At 38.6% G+C, this 18482-nt stretch overlaps 1 protein-coding gene across 1 annotated transcript in view; it reads right to left on the bottom strand.

The window, feature by feature from the left end:
* PLXNC1 (plexin C1) overlaps nucleotides 1-18482 on the bottom strand; it is a 143791-nt gene that overhangs the window by 78098 nt on the left and 47211 nt on the right. The window contains 4 exon segments of the mRNA XM_011361784.2: nucleotides 52-154; nucleotides 2411-2498; nucleotides 5751-5898; nucleotides 13340-13454. Of these exon segments, the coding sequence (XP_011360086.1) occupies nucleotides 52-154; nucleotides 2411-2498; nucleotides 5751-5898; nucleotides 13340-13454 (454 nt within the window).

The raw sequence follows: 18482 nt of genomic DNA, 5'->3' as shown, positions 1-18482 counted from the left end.
CACCAACATTTATTTTTGGTTAAACTTGTAATACCAAAAATGTCACTTTACCTGGTTTCTGCTGTAATCAGAGGAGCTGCAAGCTGTGAAGGGGTGGATACACTTTTTCTCACTTTCACACCAAGCACAGCCAGTTCCAATACACACTGGGCACCTGGCAACATGGAAAACCAACTTAATTCATACATTTTTAGGAAAATCTTCATATCCTAGAATCTCCCTCTGTGATGAGGCATGTGAGCATTTGGAAGAAGAAGAAAATATCCCTAAACAGACTGTGATTAACCCAGGGGAGACAGGACAGTCCTTTGAGGCTGAAGATAGAGCACCTACTTTGTGCCCTGCTCTGGGCGGCCCTCAGGCTGCCGGACCAGCATCATACCTGTTGCTATGGAAACCTGAAGCTAGGGTCACCAGTTGTGCAGGTAGATTACAAGAACACACTAGATCCATTTCTGAATCCAGGTCTGTTTGTCTGTCTACCCTCAGGTAAGTCTCCTTCTGGAAACTGGTCTCCCCCAACCCCACCCCAATATCAGCATGTCCTCACTCACTGGAGCAGTAACACCGTCAACTGCCTGGAAGATGCGAAGCCAAAAGTGTTACCTGGCAAGCAGAGGGAATGGGGTGCCAGTGTTTGCTTTTTAATCAAATTGAGGAAGAATTGTGTCTGCTAATCAAATAATCTATCGTGCATGGATAATAGTGGAGAGCTTGAAAAGCACTTAATAGGATAATCGGAGTTAAAGGAAGAATGATAAATACAGAAATTCAGGTCGGTCTGGAAACAGTCCCACGAGGCTAAGCCCAGCGACAGGGAGAGGACTGGTACAGGGAGAGGGGACGCCATTCGTATTTTTATACATTCTTCAAGAAATGCTGAAGCGTTCTGAGATTTTGACCTATAGACGCTGTAGTTTCAATGGGAGAAAAAAAAAATCCAGACTGAGTGTTTACCTGACTACCTAAAGTGTGCTAGAAGCTGGTTTGTGATTTATATTCCTATCCTAACTCCTCGAGGTAGTTACTATACTAAGGGCTTTTCTAAAGGAAGCAAGTGCCCAAGGAAAGGGCGCGCACCCTCCGGGGAGCTGCGGGTCTGAGGTTTAGTTGCTAATCACCTGGCTGTGGGACCTGGAGTGGGTCACCTGCTTTGGTCCGGCCTCTGCAACTGGGGGTGGGGAAGCTGTACTGTTTCAATTCTCTGAGCTATAAAATTCTATTTAACTCTCCGCTTTCTTCCCCTATGTTCATGGACTTCTGAGGCTTTCTGCATCAAGTTTGTTTTTTTACCCTCCCTAAATTCATTCAGTTTATTAGAAATAACTGAACTCAACCCCTCAGGGGAGGGTAAAGATGAGTTGCGGGGACTCCTGTTCTAATAGCTGTAGAGTGGCCTCCCAACTCAGTTTTGAGTTTGAATTCATTTTTCCCAAAGAAACGATTCCCAGACCAGGCCAAAGAAGCTCACATTTGGTACTCACATAGCTGGTCGATCAAACCACCGAATGAACTACAGAATCACTAATAATACAGCTTCACGTGGTTTCTATGGGAACCTCCACCCCATCTTCCAACTGAAAAATCAAGAATCTGAGAAACATATTTCCTCTGTCTTCTCTCTGCTTTAGAAGCAAAGAGTATAGTGTGGCCCTAAATCAGGGGGTTACATAGCTCACCAGGGCCAAAGGTAGTAGAAAGAAAGAAAAGAACAGAAGAAAAAAAAAGATATGTGTATGGGACAGAATTAACATGTTCCTTTTTTTAAATATTGGGGTGACATTAGTTATTATCATTATGTAAGTTTCAAGTATAGAATTCTATAATACATCATCTGTATGTTGCATTGTGTGCTCACCGCCCAGGATCTAGTCTCCTTCTGTCACCACATTCAATCCCTTTACCCTCTTCATCCTCCCCCTACTCCACCTTTCCCTCTGATAACCACCATACTGTTGTCTGTGTTTATGGGTTTAACATGTTCCTTTGATTCGAAAGAGACTTCATCTTGTCCTTCTCCTTGAGTATGACTTTTCCTTATCTCATGCTTATGCCCTCTCCCTGGACCCAAATTCCCAAAGCCATTCTAATCAGTGGAGAAGCTAGCAGCACGCCTTCTACTACACTTGCTTCAAGGCCACCTCTCGGGCTCGGGAAAATGCATTTCCCTCTTGACAGAAACACCTCCGCACAGCTGTGTGCCCCTGAGCTGCTTGCTTCTCCATGCTTATCAGGGCTTGGATGTGCAAGCTTAAACTCAGGGGCCCTCCCATCTCCCATTAGGCCACGCTCCAAAAGGTACTTTGCAAAGTTCTACTCCACAAAATAGTTCTTTAGGAAGTCAAGGAGTAAAGCAAATAATTAAATTAAAACCAATGAGAGAATATTTATATTTCAAGTAAAATCTTACTCTATGAATGACGAGCAGTTGGTAAAGTTGAATCTTTTTGATAAATGCCAAGAACCGAAGGAGAACGTCACGTTGACAACTAAAACATCTGGAGCAAAGGAGAAAAAAAGTCATTTACGGTGAAGGCTCACTGTCATCAAGCAAAGCTGTAAATGCAAAAAATAAATATTTTTGCCTCCTATGCATAGAGGGTGGGGTGTGCCAGCTGTTCGCTCACATTTCAATCAGTATGTGGTTCTTCCCCGCGGGCCATTCACGTCAGGCAGCCAGAGTGCATAACACAAGGCTCCAAACAGACCCCAGCCCATCTCGTGTTCCAGGCCTCCTGTGGATAATCACTAGGAAAAAGCCATTTTCCAGCCCATTTACATCTCATACTCTCCCCGGGATCACTATCTCAACTTGTAATTGGCCACAGCATAAGAATAAAACAAGTCACTGAGCAAGAAGTGCCTAGAACATGAGAACTAGAATGTGAAAGAGGAAATCCTGTACCTTCAGAAAAATCTGCACTACAAATATTTACCTAACAAACTCTAAAGTGTGGTTTCCATGGGCTGGGATCCCTGATCTTCTTGGAATCAAGTGTCACCAAATCTATGATGCAGGTTTTCTTATTTGCATTTGAAAATCTACCTACTGGTTAGAAAACTTCAAAAGAATAAAGTCAGAAAGATAAACTCGGTGCTAAATCAGCATTAGAGAAATGTTGTATTTCCTGTATCTCTTTAACTTACATACGTATGCTACCCAAGATGTCTATCAGAATCACTTGAGAAATGGATGAAAATATAGATTCCAGAGCCATGTTCCTAGATATTCTGACTTTGCAGGCCTGGAGTAAGGCTGGGAATATGTGGTTTGCAACATTTCCCACATGATGATAGGCTATAGCCAGGTTTAGGTGCCTTTCAAATCCTACTGGTCCAGGGACCAGTTCTACTCAGTGGTATTTTCACTGCCACCCATTTTGGTATTAATATCTTCTTCTTTTTATGAATTAGTGTTGACAGTAGATGATACTTTTAAAATAAAAGTCTTTACCTGACAGAATAAGAAGTTGGCATTCCTAATTTTCTTACTGAAATTTTATTAGTGTGTGATTCTAAAAGTCTGAGAGCTCTTACTTTAAGTTATTTCTCTACAGCAACAACATTCATCCTGAGAGCCAGGTGCCCCATAAAATTCTGCTCACATAAAGTAGGTATGTCTAAAATGATAATTCTCTGTTCTAAGACAAGGATGTTTGGAAGGCTGGCATGACCTCTCAGCAAGAGCATTTGAACAGACACTTGCAAAGTGTTGGTAGAACAAACATGTGGACAATTTAGTACCGAGGGACGCCCAGTGAAAATGTATGTCGATGGAATCTACAAGTGTCTAGTGATGAAGAATAGCAAAAGTCATACTTTTCCGAGTATCACCTGTGCACAAAACACTATTGGGAAAAACCACAAGGAAATGAATATATTATGATCTCTGCTCTCAAAGCATTTACAGTTATTCTGGAGGATATAAAATAACTTGGGTGAAAAAACACAGTGGCACAGTCAAGGAAACAGGCTATGAGTTAAGGAAACAGGTTTGAGGTCCACGTCGCACTGGTAGCAACACTGGGGTGCCAGTGGGGGACCAAGGGGCACTGGAATGACCAGGACAGTTAGAGCAGAATCCAGTAAGGCTGTATGGAACAAGTGACTTCCCCCCAATATTTTAAAGCGGAAGGGCAACAGGATCTGGTGTGAGGGTTGAGGTTACTCTAGGCCACGGACATTGGTTTGGCAATGGCCATTGGCTGGCTGAGTGCAAGAGATGGGAAGTGAGTATGCCTACTCAGAATGTGCAAGACATTCAAAACAGGTAGGCAAAGGTTAGGTGCAACTGATGGAGGCTCCAAAATCAACCAGCTAACTTTATAAGGTTATCTCAAATACTAAAGAAGTATATTTTATAGGTGAGCAAGATCTGCATTTTAATGACCGAAATTAACTAGAAGCATATCACAAAAGCTGTATAGTGTGGACGAATAAAAATGGAAAATTGAAGTAATTTTTCAAGCAATTCAGACTCAAACAGCCATCATGAGCCCAGTGGCTGAGAGGCATTTTTAAAGCTTGGCTCTCTGGCTTGGTGCATTCAATCTCTTTTGAGGAATTTAGGATTAATTAGGTAACACCAGCTCTCACCAAGAAACAGCTCCATTATGACGACCTTCAGCATTCTAGGAAGATGGCACCATGAACTTGACTTTACTTTCTGCTACTTCTTTCTCACCCAAAGGGACTCATGAATTCTCATTTGATCTATTGTAACTCCTAACCATCTCTGAAATCCATCCGCTTCATCCACAGCTCTCACTGTCCCCCTCACCTGGATCACTGCAATAGCCTTCCTTCTGTCTTTCAGAACTCGGTCTTTCCCTCCTCCAGCCCATTCTCCAACTGCCGCCATTCATTCATTCATTCACGCAACAAAAATCTATTGATTGTAAGTGGCTACCTTGTGCCAGACACTTTGTGCCTTCTTTGATATACATTTTCTATCACTCTGCTTTCCACCTGTCCCTATCGCATTTGCCTTAGCCATATAGAGCTTCTTTTGGCTTCTCAAACACAGCTTTTTCTTTCCTGGTCATCACACTAGTGGGTCTCCAATTGGAATACTCTTCTTCCACTGTGTCTGGCTCAACCCTATTCATCCTCCAGGAAGCTTTCCTTGCCCTCTTTCCCACCTCCAAGTCTACTTAGGCACCCTTTTCATGTGCTTCCCGTGGTATGCTCTGTTCCCTGTATTTATACACTACATTGCAACGAGCTGTTTATTTATCTCTACCCCAATAGGCTATAAATAGCAAGACCAGGGACTATATCGGTCTTTTTTGGTTATTGTATACCTAGCATCTGGTGCAGTATCTGGCGCATCGTAAGCGTTCAATAACTGCTTTTGGTAAGAATGAATGAATGCAATGAACTTACAATGATAGAACACTGGTCACTCTATTTTCTCTTCTCACCAAAGACAGTCCAGCTTTTCAGATGTTTGAATTCTCTGAATCATTTCTGTAGGGTCAGCCCAGTGGTCTCTGGCTTTACTTCACTTGCCTATCCAACCTACCGTCCTCAGTCATTCTCCAGTCACGTCTGATAGTGGGGGCCTGCAGTCACGGATGAGGTAGAGCAGAGGTGAAAATCAGGAAACAGAGCATAGGGAGAGAGTGAGTCTATAGCACGGGACTATTCATATTTCCTGTTATTTAACTTGCTTCCTGGGTCGTATAACTGGGAAAGTTCTCTTGCCTTCTTCACCTTGTAACAAAAAAGGCAACGAAGAGTCCACTTACCTTTGTCGGTTGCTCTGGTTGGGATGCTGCAGGTGCAGGTCTTGTTGGGTGGACTTTGACCCTTGCAGAGCTCCCTGCCGGTTTCCACATTCTTCGCCACACACTCTGAGTGTCTTGGAGAGACGATGCCCACCAAAGTCACTGTAGTCTGTGTGGGAAAGAAGATGATTTGGGAAACGAATCATTATTTTTTCCTCATTCTCCCACCCTAGAGCCTTAAGTGCACTCACCTTTGACCTGCTATAGATGAATTTCTCAGATTGCCCATGTAAAGAGATGTTTTATTGGCTATTTCGTTTCTTCTTTTGTGAGTCACATATTCATATTCTTGGACTGTTTTTTTCTGCTTGCGTGTATTTTTCTTATCAATTTTTAAGAGCTCTCTGTATAGTACAGATATTAATCCTTATCTGTCATATTGCTGACATATACGTTCTTCTAATCTACTATTTGTCCTGCAACTTTTGTGTGTGCTGTCTTTTACCCTACACGACATGTTTTTAAGTAATCAAATGCAGGGTTTCTTGTCTTGGTTATAAACTCTTGCTCATTGGCAAATATAAGATTGTTCTACTATCTCTGTTGTTTTATTTTTTAAACTTACATCTTTAATCCATCTGGAATTTATTTTCATATATTGTGTGAGATAAGGGTCCAACTTTATTTTTATCCAGATGGTTAATCAGCTCTGACATAACCATTTAGGAAACAAAACAAAAACAAAACAAAAAAATTCCTTTCCTACTGAACTGAAATACCATTTTTGTCATCTATTAAATTACCGTATATCTGGAATCTATTTCTGAATTCTGCTGTTTCAATTATCTATTGATCTACTTCTACTCCAATGTCATCAAGTTTTTACTACTGTGACTAAATATATTTAACATCTGATAAGGCAAATCTCTCCTTATTTATACTTATTTTCATAATATTCCTATCATTTCTCAGACATGATTCTTCCATAAAGTTTAAGATCATTTTGTTCAAGAGGAGTGAAGAGATTGAGTCTAACTGGAATTGTACTAAATATATGCATTAATTTTAGGAGAATTTATATCTTCGTGATATTCAATATTCTTATACAAACATATGATTTTTTTCACTTGTTTTTATTTGGTCCAGGGTTCATTTAAAAGGGTAGAGCTTGATTTCCTAGGTGTCAGCTCTGTATTTTTCATTGCTCGTTGCTAATATTATAGTTAAAGAAGGTGGCCTATGAAATCTACCTTTAAAATTATTTAAAATTTTGTTTGTAGTTAAACGTATGGTGGTAGGGGCTGGTGTATGTGTTGTGTGTGAGTGTGTGAGTGTGTGTGTACGCAAGGGAACACAAAAAGAAAATCTTGAAATTTCCCCAAAGCAACTCTTACTGCAGTGACTTATCTAAAGGAACAAGGCAGCCAGTTCTGTTGAAAAGGAAAATTAAAGGAATTGATATGTCAACGGTGAACCCCTTTTGTATCAGGTGCATGAAAGGGATCTATCTGGTAGGAACGTGGGCTAAGCATTAGGAAGCTGGGAGCAGAAAAAGTGGTAACCCTATTGCCCAGGATGAAGAGCTACAGTTCCAGACAACCTGGAAGGTGTCCATCTTCTGTTATACTTCTGATCTCTGCCCAAGACTTTATGCACGGCCACCTAAGCGTCTGCTGTCTTTTGTCCTCTAATAAGCTTGCTAAATCTATTCTGGCCTTGGAGTCACCCCCATCTTTCCATTTTCAAAGAATTCTGTTACTGGGCCACAGAATCATGCTGGAAGAAGGCAAGTTCTTACAGTCTAGCCTGCAAGAACTGAAGTCCAACCACCTTTAGGGACATAGGCACAGTAATGGACCCCAAACCATTCCCAAGATATTTGTGTGATTCCTACCTAGCTCATCTTCATCTTCACTAGCTGAACTCTCATTTATCCGCCTTCTTCAACTCACCATTTATATCTGCACCGCACATCTTAGCACATGATCACATCATATATTATCTTGTATACACATGTGTCTTAAATGTATTTCATTGTTCAAACATTATAATAAAAGTATTAGAATGTTTTTTAAATCCTTTTGTCATCAGCTGTTTAAAATTTTCCACATTTCCTTCTAGTGCTCACATAGTTTTTACATACCTGTAATTGTTGCATTTAATTCCATAAATATTTATAAAGCCCTTAATATGTGCTAAGGTAGTGAATACTTTAGTTAACCAAACAACTACAGCCCTTGCCTTCAAAGAGTTTATAGTCTAGTTGAAGCATGGAAAAGTCCACTAGACTAAAACTGGAGGGCCACACGGCACTAAGAAATGACAGAAGCCTGGGCTAGAACGGTACAGTGCAAGTGGGAAAAAATGGACGGATTCAAGATGCACATCAGAGATGGTATACGGCAGGGCTGAAAGTGGGGCATGTGTACAGGGAGGATTTTGGTGAGCAAATGGATGGAGGTTCCCTGTCCTGTGATGGGATGCAATGAGGGAGAGGCCAGGCCGCCTTTGGGTAGAAAATTCAAGATTTCAATTTTGGACGTGTTTAGTTCAAGATGCTTGTGTGATAATCGAGAGGATATGGGCCTGGAGCTCAGAGGAGTGATCTGGGCTGGAAATAAAGGGGATATAAACATACAGATGATATATAAAGCTATGGGAGTGGATAAGATTGTCTACAGACAGAGTAGAGAGTCAGAAGAAAGGAAGAGCCACAACTGGGTCTGAAACAGCTTTAATATTTAGAGTTAGGGGGAGAAGGAGGCAGCGAGGGAGGCTGAGACACGGCCAAAGAGAAGGAGGAGAGCTTGGAGAGGGTGTGCACAAGAAGACAGGGTTTCGAGAGTGCAGCCAGTTGGCCAGGTAAGATGCGGATTTACAGCACCTGCTGGAATGGCTACATGGAGTGCACTCGTGACTTCAGCAAGAATGGTTTCAGAGGGAACAAAAGCCTTTTTGGAGTTGATCTGAAAATACGAGACAGCAAGTGTTCTTCTTCAACTGCAGTGTAATGAGAGGTTAGCCAGGGAAATGAAGGTATGTTTGCATGATTTGGGGTTCCAGGTGAGTATGGTTAAAAAGCTGAAGCCTTGGCTTAATAAACCCAACATGGGAATCCTAGCAGGTTGGTAGTTCTTCCTTGAAGTATACTGATAAAGAGGGAATGAAAACACAAAGGATCAGGTAAAGATAGAAAGTTCGAGTGTCAATTAGCTAGTAATATCCATGGGGCCAAAGAACTTCTTGCTGAACTACATTCCACTAGGTCAACCAACATGCCTTATTTGACTTGACCATTCCCCTTTATTACCAAACAGTTCCATTATTTCCAGGTTTCTAATTCTATAAATGCTACTGTTTTAGCATCTGTATGCTTATGTTTTTCTCCTCTCAAGTTACTTCTTCAGAATTCTAAGCCTGGTATTACTGCTTAAAACAGAATGAATACATTTATGACTTTTGAAACATGTTGCCAAATTGCTTTCTAAAAAGATTGTGCTAATTGGCATTGCTAACACTAGGTGTTAGCATATCTTATTATCACTTTAATTTGTATTTATCTGATGAAGTTGAACATATTGCCATATCTATGTCTAACTCTCTAAACCTCTTCTTGTGAGAATATATGCTTTTGCCCACTCACTTTTTCGTGTCTTGATGTTTTTCTTTTCAATTTCTCCTAACTTTAATATCTTGCAATTAATATTTTACCTGTTACAAATGTTTTCCTAAAGCATATGCTTTAGGAAAACATTATCTCTTATTTTTATTTTTATAATTTATTATATTTATTTTTATAATTTTTTTATTATCTCTTATTTTTGGTTTTATTGATTTCTTAAAGTAAGTCAAGTACACATATATTTTTCTTTTGTTATTGCAAACTATATGGCTTCAAACCTAAGAAAATTATAATTCCAAATTATCTGATGCTCAATTCTATTTGTGATTTTTCTGTGTCAGCTTTTCATATAAATTTCTTAATTAGCCTAAATTTTATTTTTATATTTAATGTAAAATGTGAATTATATTATTGTTCCATAGTGTAAGGCAGTTAGTTATCTCAGTGCCTTTTATGAAATAATGATTTTGTTTTCTCTTATTTTATGGTATTTGATCTTTAAATCTTTTTACATCTATTTCTGAGATTTCTACTCTATTCCATGAATCTATATTCCTATTTTTAAACCAGAATCATGAGCTGAATTATTGTCATTATACTTATGTTTATAATCATATGGAAATGGTCTTGCTTAAATAATTTTCTTTTTCAGATGTATTTTGGATATTCTTCTATTTTTCAGTTTTAGTTGGCACATTATATTTGTTGCAGGTATACAACAATTACTTAACTTACAACGTGATCACATCAATAAATCATTCCAGATGAATTTTATATTAATTTTGAGACATAGTCTATTCAAATTTTCATTGGGATTGCATGAAATCTAGAAAATAGATTGGGGAAGATGTGACATTTTTATGATATCTTCTCACCAAGAAACATAGTATGTGTCTGGATATATTCAAGATGTTTTTCACAGCTGCCAAGAAATATTTTGTGTGTTTTTGCTTTTTATTTTTATTTATGCTTATGCTTTTAATTGATAAGGTTTCCCTGTCATTAATTATAAATAACCTCAACAGACCACCACTCCACATTCTAACTGCTATTAGAAAAAAAATTGCTTAAGACAAGCTATTGCAAAACCAAAATTACTACTTTTGGCAGCTCTCTTCAATATGTATCTCCTGGTTAAAATAATTTTAAAATATAGGACATATACCTTGTTCTTTGTTTTTTAAGATTATACTTGAGTGTTTCTGTTGTTTTTAATGAATGGGATCTTTTTATTAATGGACATTAAAAGTTTGTTTCATCTTACATGTAGTAAGGTTATTAATATTTGAATTTTATTGACCACATACCACTTCATTTTACTTTTATTAACTTGAAATTATAAAAGCTAACATATTTAGATTTTGCAGATATACAACTACTTAAGAGTGGCAAATGATATTTTTGTCTGTTCCATTCCAATAATTATTTCTATTACTTGTATCTTGTTTTACTGGACTGGACAGAATGTGATGAATAATGTTTTTTTTAATATCAGTGATGGTAAAATTTCTTGTTTTTGTTTGGACTTGTAAAAAAATGTTTCTAGTGACTCTCTTTTAAAAACTATGTTGTTTGTAGGAAATAATTCACTCCTACATCTTTATGTTTTAATCAGTATAAGTTATTTTTACTGAATGTTAAAAATCTCCTCATAGGTAAACATGAATAAAATTTTACATAATGAAAAAATTGGGCCCACGCCATACATCCTTTTTTATGTTTGTCTGTGTATGAGAGAATTTCATTTTTCTTCTTTTTTTACTTGTCTATGTCTTTCCTCTTCACCACATCGGTCATTCCATCAGGGGAGTCCATATTTACAACCTAGTATGAACTTTTCTATATTGTCTCCAATCTCAAATAATCATGGATAATTACACATAAACATACATAGGGACTTTTTTGATTAATAAAAGATCATGCTATATATACTTTTCTGTACCTTGCTGTTTTTACTCAACAAAACCCCAAGGAAATCCCTCCAAGACAACTGGAATTGCTGTAATTATTTTTTTAAATGCCGATCCTAACAAGGATGAAAATATACTATTTTCTAATTGTTTTGTGTAAAGAGACTAAGCTTCTTGGGAACAGAGTCTCTGCATTATATGTGGAGCGTGTTCTGTACCCAGAAAGCTACTAGAATGTAGAAGGTATATGATGGGCGGTTCACAAACACTCTATGACCTGAGCTAATACGTAGAACTGAGGAAAACCACAGACTGCCATCTCTGCAGGTCAAGATCGTGTATTATTTAGATAAAGATCTGAGACTTCCAGGTAAATCATATTGATGACCATAAAGACAGAAATATTTTTGAAATAATATGACCAAGAGATGGAATCAGACATCTTATCAACGTTGTTAAAATAATCAGTCTCAAGTTGGTTTCAAAGACTAGCTTTACTCAAATTGCTAAATTCTTATCTCTTTTACCTTGAGAGCGATGGTAAGCTGGAGTGAAGTAATGTTTGTGGGGGAAGACTCTTGAGGGATTAAGGTAAACCACAGTGGAACTCAGGGTGGGTAGGAAAGCACTGGTGGTTGTTTGGGTGGTAAACATTTTTTGTAATGTTCTAGACTAGATATAAATGGTGGTTAATTTATGCCAGTGAACCCAAACATAGGTTAGCAAATTGTGTAAGCAGCCTTTGTACTTAATGAACAAGTTACTTTCCTTCACTATATTTAACTGACTTATTACCCCTAAAATTTTCAAAATGATAAAAAAAAAATCTTGCCTTGTCTTAACCACTTATCAGAGTTCTGGGTGTATTCAAGGATTATGGTATTTTCTATCATTCTCTATCAGCACCAAAGTCAACTATTTTTCAGACTGATAAGAGAAATAAAAATTTGGCCATATCTATGCTTAGATGCCTAAGTATCTTCTTCACAGAATCTACCCCCTCTTGACTCATGCCTGGCAGAGGTTTAGATGGTTTTGAAAATCTCCCCTCCACACACCCAGGAAGACAACAGAAAGTGACAATAGCCAAATAACCTTAAATCCTTGAGTCCTGATCAGTTATGACTTGAAAGCTTGGTTCTTTTATTATTTATCACTCATTAAATGTCCTGGCTTTCCTTTATTAAATGTTAAATCATCTTAAGTGGTATGGTTGTTGCTATTTGAAATGGCAAAGTGTAAGAGTCAAGAAAAAGTGGTCCATTTCCTTGTTAATGTGGCATTCAAATAAAACAGAGCAAGCTCAACAGGCAGGTCAACTGGTTGCTGATGGAGATTCTGTACAATTATTCATAATACAAGAGCCATAATTAGGGATAAAATGTCTCCTTACAACACCACTGAGACAGCAAGGCAGGAATTTCATTTTCCCATAGGGCGTGGTTGGCATGTAAATCAGAAAATGCTTGAATAAGCTCATTTCCTTCTCTCATCCAATGACAGGGCTGATATGATGCCAATGGTAGTACTGCCAGAGCGGGAGCCCACTGGCTTTCTTTCGAAGGGACCCCACTTTCAACAGTCACTGCCCACATTGCTTTCTCTTCCCTCTACCAATATTTCTTGAACGCATATTCATAAGACAGTTGTCAGGAGAAGCCTGAACACATTAGAAAAAGGAACGATCAAACAAAACAAAATTCTATGCTTAAGTCGCATTTAAGGCATCTTGTTGACCATGAGCCTGAGCTTCTTTTCTTTCTGTTATTTTAATTAATGTTTTTCTACTACACTAAAAGTCCACCTTTAAATTCAACTATGGAGGGTCATCTGCAGCTCCACGAGGTGGACAGCTCCGTGAGGGCAGGCCACAGCGTGTGTCTCTGCTGTATCCCTAGTACATTGTAGAGTGTAGGGCATCTGGGAGGCACTCAATATTATATTAGTTAACTAAATGAAAGACTCTCCTGACTAAGCTTATTTGACTGCTAAGAGAGATTTTACATACGAAAGGAAGTTAGCACAAGTATGTAAAATGAGACAACACAATAGAGACAAATAAAAATCTTTTCTCTTACCTTATCTTTACTTCTTTGAGATATGTGAATTTGAGGGCACTGTTTAGCTCCTGATAAAATATCCAGCCAGTTTTCTGAGTTCTCTGAATGTACACAATCATCTTTAAAAGTACACCTATTAAAAAAAAAAAAAGACAACAAAACAGCAACCCCACACGTGCGTTAGTTAAAACTGTCTCATACTGGCTTCACTACAAAATGCCAGGCTTTGTACAGTGGGGTTATTGATTTTGAACAAGGACAGGAACATGATGCTAAAACCATGAAAAGCAACAGGAAAACAGCAGAGCATTTTTTTCCCATCATGTCTCGGAGCAGTGAACAAATGCAGACAACACGCTGAACTTAGACTCCTGAGTCATCTTTCAAGATGACATCGCCAAATACATTGAAAGTGCATCCTCTCATGGATTCTGAAATTAAAGAGCTCCTTTCTAGAAAAACTCAGCAGAAAATAGCTCAAGAAAAGGTTTATGTGCTATATACATTTTAGATTTGCAATTCATTCCCAGAATATCAACCTATTGTGTTATTTTTTTTAAAAGCTACTATTTTGTACTTTACAGTATGATAATTAAACAAAAATATGTCAAGGGCAGAGTCTTCCCAAGAATTTGATATTACCAAACTATCTGCTACATATTTATTTCTGCAGATAACACCAAATTATATCAAAAGATATAGGTGAAACACTTCTCAGGGCCACTTCCCTAAGTCGGCCAGCTCAGAGGATGTCCCAAATAAATCAAGCCGTCCGTGGCCAAGACGAACTATCTTGATAAACATGACCAGAAGCCGAGAGGGTGAGATCACTAGTCTGCTTGATGTCTTGGTCGCTCTCGGTCATGCTAACTGGGGAACTCTTGCCTCACCAGAAGGGCTGCCAACCCGACAAGAAGAATGAACACCAAGTGCCATGTTATTTTCAAATGGTGTTAGACTCCGCAGATATTTCATTGAATAATATCAAGGAAAGAAGAAAACATCTCTGTTATCTATGCTTCCTCAAGGCCTAAGGTTAAAATGAAGGGGTAGGGAGAAGCAGTGACAGTGAGTTTTAAAAGAAACTGAAAATTCATGAATCATGAGATTGAAAGCAACCAAATGATAACTACATTCAGCTGTGCGGAGTCCCTGAGAAGATCTAAGGAGAATGAGATGTAGGCCCAAATAGTGTATCTGACATGCGTTGACATTTCAAAAGTGTTTTATTCCTTCTTCCTCTTCTCTCTTTCTCTCTCTTTTTTAATTCTTAAGAATTTAGGCCCTATGGCTTCATCTTTGAGCTCTGTGCTAATTTGAATATGATAAAAATAGAACAGGAAGCTGGTGAGTTTCATTAAACATCATCCTGAGCACAATATTCTCAGCATGTCATGATATTCTGACATTTTGGGGAACCCTGCTTATAGTGAGCACATCTGCGTCTGAACTCCCCTACATCTGTGTTATTTCATTCTCCAGCATCATGACCGTGGGGATTTTCATCAGAGATTCTCCGAAGCCATAAATTTATCTGACCCTTGATGGCTAGCTCATTCGTCATAGACATTAAATTCAAATTAAACCACCTCTCAATGTCACGGGGAGTTTGCAATGGAGGAATGAGTACCACTGGATTGAAAAACAGAGAATGACAAGGCTGGTTCCTAATTTTGAAATTGAAAGAGATATGACTGTCAAAAACTAGCTGTCTCTCATGGGCACTCTAGTTTGTATAAGGCACTTCCTCTGCCTATAAGGGGAAAAAAAAAAAAGTCAATCTTACAGAGATTAGAGTACAAATATTTTTGTAGGCTCTTAATGCTGCCTCGGAGTCAAGGCCTAAGGCTGCCAAAAAAACAAGTGTAAAATATTTCATACAAATAGTACTACAATTTGCCAATTTGTAGGCAGAAAACAGTAGTGCCACTGAGTTATCACTCCCTTTTCTGAACTCCTATAGCATTTCCTGTCGGAACCACACGTTTTGGTATTTAATCATATGCTGCTTTGAATTACAACTTAACTGTTTCATATGTCTATGTCATTTCTCCCCAAGTAAGCTCTAAGCTCCTCAAAGGAAGAGAGAATGTCTTTAATATTTCTTCAGCAAATCCCTCAGTGTCTGGCAGCACGATATGCAAATACTAGGGTTTCAATAAATTTTTCGAATGAATGGATGAAATATGAAATCTCTATAGGCCCTTTCTGTTGGTGATTTTTCTTTCTAGAGTTTCCCTATGATTTATGTCTGACTCCTACTTACAGTAAAGAGACTATTTTTAACGTAAACTAGAAGTTCACATATCGTGTCAAGAGGGAACAAATTAGGAGTTGAAGATTTTAGTTTATCTTTTGTAAAAAGTAAATAAATAAAAATAATAAAATAAAAAGAAAATACATAATGAATGATTCATTTCCTATCTTGTATTAGGTAAAAACAAAATCTAACCACGTTAAGCAACTAAATGTGAATTCGTTGTTTATAAAACACCTCAGAAATTTCTAAACTCCCATTCCTTGCTTCTTACCAGTTAAAAAATAAAAAAGCAAACCGCAACAGCAAGAATGTATAACCAGATGGTCAGCCAACAACAGTGTCTTATTACTGCTCCAATACTGCAGATTATAAAATGTTCATGACAGCACATTACCCACACATTCAAATTTTTTAAGGAGGGGGAGCAGATCTTAGCGTTTCTACATTTTAATAATCAAAACCAGTCACTTTGAAATGATCCCTTTTGAAAGCCATCCCTCTTATTCCTATGTATGAACAAAAGCAATGATCAAGTGCATAAATACTTAAGCCACTGCCCAAATAAAAGTAAAATCTCATTGTATGAACATGAAGCTTGGTGAGGCTGATCCTCAATGAGGCACTCTCAGATAGACTGATTTCTTAACTGGCTCCATTTCACTTTCTTCAGGCCACAGAGAGAAGGGAAATTGGATTCGGATTAGGATGAGCGCACTCTGGAGAAAACAGCAGAGATAGATTTGCTTTTACCTTATTCTATTGCTGTTGCCCCACCCGTTACTGAGAGTCTATCCAAAAGTCGTAAGATTCCCAATCACTATTTTATTTTTCTAATGCTTTATCCCGTGAGATCACATACCTACACGGTAAGGCCAATGTGCAGCACTATTAGCCTTTTTGCAAATTAGGAAATAAAGCCAGCTCAAATGCAAAGGACAGACTGCCTGAAGGAGAAAAAACAAAAAAACAAAAAACAAAAAACAACATCCAAAAGTTAATTAAAAAACAAACTTTCCTTGGTGATAAACATTGTATGTGGAAACAACTTAGTGAATGAAACTATTTCAGAAGGCCTGTACTTATTAGTTTGCTATAAAATCTGCTGTTTAATTATTCAAAATAATAAGAGTTTGATACTGCTGTTCAACTATTTAAGTTTGTGGAGCACCCCTAACTAATAATAAAGTATGTTCGAAATCTACCCAGGCCCCAATTCAGGAACAGGGAGATTCCAGACACTTGTTTCTAAGTTTGTCGTTTTGGATTCAGCAAGTATTTTCACACAATGAGTTTGCTTCCTGAGTTTATGGAAATCTGTCTAAACCCCAATATCCTCAGGTATCGACCTCATCACACACCTGCACGGAGGGAACACTGCCCTGTGCTAGGCTCTGGTCTGAGTGTTCATAGTTAGTACTTCCCCATTAGTCCTCACATGACCTCTTTCTACAGGGATGAAACAGAGGCCCCGTGAAGTGCAATAACATGCCAAGGTCACACAGCCACAAATGGCCAGTCTGGCTTCAGAGCCACACACTTGGCCACTCGGCTAGCTGCATGGCCTCCTGGGAGCCCTACCTGCCATGTGAAAAGGTACACAAGGACAACGACGTTCAGAGTTTCTCCTAGCTTCCTGGGGCCTCAACAGTGGTTGGAGGGTGGGGCTGGGGGTGGATCAGTCTGTGGCAATAGAGATGGGGACCCAAAGAGCAGAGAATAGAGAAGGTGAGGCAGAGTCTCTAAGATGAAAAAGGTAGCAAGGATTTGGGAGGAGTAGGGATTCTGAGAGGCCTCTAATTTTCATTGATCACCAGCTCTGCATACAGGATATCTAACTATAGGTTAAAATTCCAGGAGGCCCCCAACTTACAAATCTACTGTGTTCCAAAAAATTTGCTTGCAAACCATCTGTTTGTAATATGGAATACGCTTTTCTCCCCATAGAAATAATGTTATAAACAGAGCTTAGGTTTCCAGGTTCGTCCACAAAATGCATTTATCCATAATGTTATTTCAATACTATACATTTGCAATAAAAGAGTAACAGAAAACAATGAGATTGCAGCCATTTACATTATATAGCAGTTTTTCTCCTTATTTGTGTTTCAGCTCAGCTGGTAGTCTGGGAACAGTGCCCAGCTGGATCGACTTTTAAATTTATTATTATAGTATCGTATTTATACAGTATTTCTATTTTTTAATGGGTATGGCTTAAATTATTAATTGTTTTCATGCCAACACAAAGAACAGGGAGACCCACCTCTGAAAAGAGCTGAAGTTTCCAGGCAGGTGAAATGCCCATGGGCCAGGGGACCTTGAGATTCTGACTATTAGGCTAGAATCTCTCAGTAAAAATTTACTACTTACTCAACCTTGAAATAGAAACTCTGAACTCAGAAATGTAACTTCTACTTCCTGCCCCTCAAATTTCATCAGCATCCTCTAATCTAATTGTTCACCAAGAGCTGACAGTCCCTGAAGGAAACTGATAACTAAATATCAGGTAATTGGCTCGAATGTGGGGGTTGGTGTGACCTGTTCCAAAGATTCTATGTTGATATAATATCAGAAAACTTTTAACAAGAAAACAATCCAGCCTCTCTCTCAGGGAACAGGATATTGTGTCCATGCTGGGGGAGGTTTTGTTATAAGAGCATCCCAAGGTCGTCTGCTAAGTGATTTGAAACAGAAGTCTGTATTTTTAGGAAAGGCGCAGAGCCCAGGGGCGGGGCCAGGTGGTTCCCAGAATGAGGATGTTCATTAATGTTGTCAGTCCATGAGGTGAAGGAACCAAACTTGAATAGAAGAGAATAGGAAGCCACTGTGACAAACTAACTCTGAAGTCATGGCCTCCAGAGTCAGGAAAGGGGAATGCCAAAATATAAGACCAAAATAACTGCT

This window comes from Pteropus vampyrus, unplaced genomic scaffold, assembly GCF_000151845.1.
Source record: "Pteropus vampyrus isolate Shadow unplaced genomic scaffold, Pvam_2.0 Scaffold70, whole genome shotgun sequence".
Lineage (NCBI taxonomy): Eukaryota > Metazoa > Chordata > Mammalia > Chiroptera > Pteropodidae > Pteropus > Pteropus vampyrus.
The sequence above is the reverse complement of the archived record's forward strand: the minus strand, read 5'-3'. Positions and strand labels throughout refer to the sequence as shown.